At 36.4% G+C, this 6,117-nt stretch overlaps 1 protein-coding gene across 1 annotated transcript in view; it reads left to right on the top strand.

Moving 5' to 3' along the window:
• Positions 1-954: 954 nt before the first annotated feature.
• The window catches only part of ADGRG7 (adhesion G protein-coupled receptor G7), a 144,895-nt gene continuing 139,732 nt past the window's right edge, over positions 955-6,117 (top strand). The window contains exon 1 of the mRNA XM_058295996.1: positions 955-1,015. Coding sequence (XP_058151979.1) covers positions 1,000-1,015 — 16 coding nt within the window. The 5' untranslated portion in view covers positions 955-999. The remainder of the gene's footprint in view (positions 1,016-6,117) is intronic.

Below are 6,117 nucleotides of genomic sequence, written 5' to 3'. Positions count from 1 at the left end.
CCCAAGACAAACTGTATATGTATAAATTGATTATGATACGATTTTGCACTTAGCATTGCTACTGAAATAAGGTTCTTTGAATATTGTAATGTCTTTTTGGATTTCAGAGGGTGGAGTGTAGCAGTTTGGCATTATTTATTAATTCTAAAAATATATATTGGATTAAGTTTATGAATTGGTCTTTTTCACTGGGCATATTAGATTATATTGGATTCAGAGGTTTATTTGATTAAATAATGATTAAGGCTTTGATTGGGTCACATCAGTAGGACGTTGAGTCCTCACCCCCTTGATGGGTGGAGACTTACAGATGAAACTATATGGCAGAGCAGAGGAATAGAGAGACAAGGCAGAGGCCCCAGGAAGAGACACAGAGTCATTAGCCTGATAGTCTACGTACAGTTGGCCTTGTGGAAAAAGCACAGAAGCTGAGCTCACAGAGAAAGAGAGTCCCAGGAAGAGAGGAACCCAAGAAGCCTGAACTCTTGGCAGATGTACTTTCACTCTGTTATTTCAAAACTAGTGTACCCGTAGCTAACATTATATTCAATTGTAAAAGACTGAACACTTTTCCCCTAACATCAGAACAAGACAAGTATGCCTGGATGTCTGAAAGTCCATCCATCACCAGAAAGAATTACTAGCCATACTTTGAAATTATATTTTTAAATATCCTTTCCAGAAATATGACCTGATACATAGTGTCCATATTACTAAAACAGGCAGCAAAACTTGGTATTTTATCTGTGACATCTTGGATAATAGGAGTACTACATGTCAACTAATATTCAAACCATGCATTTTGAAGTGTACCACTTTTGGGAATATGGCTGGTAATTCTAATGCATGCTTTTTAATATAAATTACAGATTGGTTTTGTATTGTCATCCCCCAGTGGAAGTCCTGAGTGTGATCAGAGGGACCATGACAACATGATATTTATCATCATCTATCTTTGCTAGCATTATGCAGTAACATTTCTCATTGTTGGAGTGAATTATGCCTTTGTTACCTGGTAAGTTAATGAGTGTTGTTCATGGGAGAGCTATTCTTTGGTATATATTATCATCAATACCAAATAGTGTTTTACTTAAAATTCAAAGGGGGATTTCATTTCTTAGTATCCCACAAGTCAAGTTAGCATAGCAGAAAATTATCTGCTGACTCAGAAATTCCCATTAAAAAGGATAAATACCAATTTAAAGTTGAGGTAGTTCAATAGTGCCTCTACAATGCTTCTGACTACACATACACTTCTATGCCTCCATATCTTTGCATTACCTCTTTTCTCCTTTGAATGCTCCTCTACACATCTGCATTAAACCCTCTCTTTGTCCATTTGTACATTCAATTATATCATTTCCCAAACGTGGTGTCATTTTTTTAGCCACCTCTTTTGTCTCCCATTAAATTTTGAGTACCTGATTAGTTTGGCATTTACTCTAATATTTCTAAAAAGTAGCATTCAATTGAGCATTACATTTTTCTACAAGGACCCTGATACAGTACTTCATAGGACATTGAGGAGCACTGTAACAGTGACAAGCATACAGATTCCTAACTTTGCCACTTATTAGTTGTGTAACTTTGGGCACATTACTTATCCAGATTAACTCTCAGGTTTATATTTGTGAAATGGGGATAAAATTGTGCTGAAATGAGATTGTGTATTTGTTAGTACTCAGGACATAATAAGGCTCAATAAATTTTGTTGTTATTATTCTTATGTATCAAAAATGAATGAGGTATAGACCCTACTCTAGAAGATTATTTAGATCATCTAGAGGCAGGCAATTAAAGTACAGTACACAAGGAATTATACAGCTGCATGGAATTACAGGAGAAATTTATGTTGTATGTATGCTAGATAAAATAAAATTTTTTAAAAAGTTCCAACCCAGAAGAAGGAAAAGGACATTGTTGGAAAACTAAAAAATTATAATATGGACTATATGCCTTCTATCAATATTTAACTTCTTGATATTCTCAGGAAATGTACCCAGAAATGTTATGTGTTAGAAGAGCATGACGGATGTTTAGGTGATAGATAGATGATAGATAGATAGATAGATAGATAGATGATAGAAAGAATGGTATAATAAATGTAACATGCTAAAATGTAGTAAGTCTAGATATCTTGAGGAAGCATAATGGAGTTCTATGTATTTATTTGTATTGTTATGCAACATTACTATAAGTTGTATGTTATTTCAAAACAAAAAGTTTAAAAAAAATACAGTGCAATAAATGGAAATAGCAGAAGAATAAAGCATTCTTATATCCTAGAGAAGCCTCCCCATAATTGAAAATTGACTTGCAGCTTGAAGAATGTGCAGGAGTAGAAAGGGGTGAGCTCAGTTCCTCTTTTTAAGGTAGATAATGCCTAACCACAATTGGCTTGGTTGGTAGCAATTACCAGGACCTAATATATCAGACCTCAGTGCTGATGAAAATGGTCTATATGCAGTGTTCAATATGGTGCCATTACCTATGACTGACTAAGGAGCTCTTGAAATGTGGCTACTGCCACATTAGTTTTAATTAACTTAAAGATCCACGTGTGGTTAGGGGTTCCAGTATTAGATTGTTTACATCTAGCAGGTTCTCCAGATGCCTAAAATGCAACAGGTATTCCATTCTTCCCTCTAGATGTGGGCTCCAGGTCACCCCTCCTACTAGACACTTTATTGTGGCTTCACTGTTGATGCAGCTTTGGTGTTGGGTCTCTGATTGAGGAAGATATTTCCTTTTCTAGTTCCTTTATATCTCTTCCAGGCATTAGGTCAACCAGCATTGATTGTTCCACAGGTCTCAGTGTCTTTGGGTATTGGAAATTCTACCTTCTCAGTGACTTGTCCCTGTCAATTCTATCCTTTCCCTTGAAGCACGCACACTAGCTGGTTGTTAGGGCTGACTCTCTCTTTGAGTGAAACTTGACTTCTTTACCTGTTGATCTAGGCTGACATCAGGGCCTCATCTCCTTAGAGGCCAGGAAGTCTCCAAGAACAATGCCAATATTCAGGGAGCCTCTTTTCCTCATGACAGCCCTCATCCAGAGCAAAATGAAGATTACTGTCTCTTCCTGTTTCAAAAGCCTCCAGACCCTTAGTGACTCTCTAATCTACTTACAGTTCTCTGGAAACCAGAAACTCCATTGATATTATTCAATCTTCCATCCCACCCCCAACTTCTGCCCCACACCACACCTTATTCTTATTCTAAACTTTTGAACATGAAGCTCCCTCTATCTGACATCCACATTAAATGTACATATCTTCAACAAAACCTCCTTTGATTACCATAGCCCTTGCTCATCTCTCAGCACTTCAGTGTCTACCATATATTAACAATTGCAATCTATCTTGTGATATTTACTATTAGTTCATGTATGTTAGTGTTGTTTGTTATCAAGATTGAGTCTTTTTTAGGACAACACACTTGTCTTATAATTTCATAATTCTCACATGTTTCAGCATACTTCCAAACATACAGCAAGCACTCAATAAACACCTGTTGGTTGTTTCAATATATCCTTGTTTCAGAGCTATTATAGGATAGTCTTCATTATTTTGGAAATCATGTTTTAAATGTTTTTCAATTTTGTTCTTATTGCTCTTGAAGAGAAAATACCAAGAGTGCAATGTTATGATAAATATTGATGCAAAATTCAGCAAGAGCTTAAAAAGTATCATGAAGATCAATACTGCCTTTCAGTGATATAACATGTCAAGCTAATTCAGTCCTAGAATCATAATGATCCTTGAAAACCTGTTTGGATGATGGATTGCTGGATCATTATATCATAATTTGTCTCACTTTACACAAAGATTACCAAGGAAGTGAAACTGGATTATGGAACTACCACTCCCTCCCCACCAAATCTCTGATTTCTAGAATAATAGTTCAAAGATTGTCTCGATCCCATGCCTGAAATCCTGATTATGAGAACTCATGGGCTAATCCTGTGTGTTTGGGAATCTTATTACATATTTTACTGTATTTCAAATTTAAACACTCACTTCTGCACAGAACTATTTCAGAAGCCTCTCTCTATGATTTGGCAAATATTACCCATTTTCAGATGGCTTTTAGAGGCACTGATCCATGTAAATCATTTCAAAGGACAACCTGGAGATGCCCAAATTCCAGGCTTATGAAAGTTTCCTGGAAGTACACTCATTTCTGCTCTTTCCCATATTAATTGAGAAGAATATGTGGGAGCAGAAGCCAAGGCTCACTTTGATCATAGTCCCCTGAATTGCACCACTCCTGTAGCTACCAATTTTTTTGCACTTCTTCTTTATTATTCTACTTCTGAACCTGGCACCAGAGGCCTTTTACATACTCATGTATCTAGAGGTACAGATGGAAGAAATAGCCAGGTTAAGGGTCTAATATGTCCCAGTCTGGTGGCTGTAACAGTACATGTAACCCAAAGAGGAGCATTGAGAAACAGGAGAATCCCAAAAAGGAAGAATGAGAAAAATTAAAATTAATTGTAATTAACTAATTTTCAATAGGGAAATTTACAGAAAGATCATGCAAAATATACCAAGTTCCCATATACCTGCCCCATTTTTAAATACTTTGCATTAGTTTGGTGCCTTTGTTACAATAGATATGAGAATATTATAATTGTGCTATTAACTATAGTCCATAGTTTACATTATAGTTCATTGTTTTTTCTATAGTCCTATTGTTGGCTTTTAAAACTTTTTATTATAGTAACATATATACTACCTAAACTTTCCCCTTTTCACCACTTTCAGATATATAATTCAACAGTGTTAATTACATTCACAATGTTCTGTTACTACCACCAATATGTATTACCAAAACTTTTCAATCACCCCAAACAAAAACTAAGCAGGCATATCTTTGTTTTATTACCTGCAATGGTCATTGGGAGTGAAATTAATTAATTAATTGATTCTTCTCTCTAGCATATATATTTGACCGTGTAAGTTGAAAAAAGGGCATAAACACTGTCCCAGCCTTTATATTATTTAAGCCTATTAGCTCCTGGCTGAAAACAGTTACTCCAAGAGTGGAGAACATTGTGAACATCAACAGTCAATTAAAAAACAAGGTAAACGATTTAGAGAGCTTTCCCTTGGCTCTTGATGAGTCAACATGTTGTCCATCCTGCTCAGGGGTTTATTTGAGGTGTCAGTGCTCACTGTTTAGTGACTGAAGATTTAGCCTCTATGAATAGGTGAGCGATGTGAACTACTTGCTGATCCCTGCAATGGTCCAATGACTCATTAAATGTGTGTTGAGCTGCTAATATGTACCAGGCATTGTTCAAGACTCTGGGGTAATAAATAAGATGAAGCCCCTTCTCTTATGAAGCTTATATTCTTGTGAGATCTGGAGTATAAGTAAAAAAAATTATATACCTGTAGGGGGATGCTAGACCTCATTGTAAAAGGAAAAAAGTCAGAAAATGGGAGTGAAGATGCTGGTAGACTGGTGAAATTTTTCAGAAAGGAAAAAGAAACCTCATTTTGATGATTTGGTTTATTAAATTTGTTTGCATAGTCCCACAGATACATGGAAGATGACCGTGTTTTATCAATCTGGTCACTTTGCAATCTCTTTACAAATTCATGCACAGGAAAAGACTTCCTAGTTCTTTTTACATATTCTTTTTCTCACTGAGGGAAGTGGAGAGCCTGCTGAACTTCTGCCAATAAGAAGCTTCACAGCTTCCAGTGTCAAAAATAATCTCTGATTCCTCAAACCTAGAGCATCTCCTAAACTCTGAAAATATTCACAATAATAGTTTCTTTCAACTTATTAATTCGTCCTGGACAGACCGACCACATGCACCTGCGCAAAGATATCCCACTGAAGGAGCAAGTAGGGGCAAAAATCCAGCCCACCCTCACTTGGGCCTTTAAGTGAGCTTCCAGCACTGGGGAAGGAAATAAATTCAGGTACTTCAGGTACTTCCTTTAAAAGGAAGTTCACAGCTAGGTTTCATCCTGATTTAGAAGCTCAACTGAGCTCTATTTTATCTAGGCCTGTCAGATGGATGATGTGATTTTTGTTTTCCACTGCCCAGAGATTAGCGTGCTTGCTTTAGAAATCATCAATCTTATGAAAAAATTAGGC

This window comes from Dasypus novemcinctus, chromosome 4, assembly GCF_030445035.2.
Source record: "Dasypus novemcinctus isolate mDasNov1 chromosome 4, mDasNov1.1.hap2, whole genome shotgun sequence".
NCBI lineage: Eukaryota > Metazoa > Chordata > Mammalia > Cingulata > Dasypodidae > Dasypus > Dasypus novemcinctus.
Note: the sequence above shows the minus strand (reverse complement) of the source record. Positions and strands in the feature narration are given on the sequence as shown.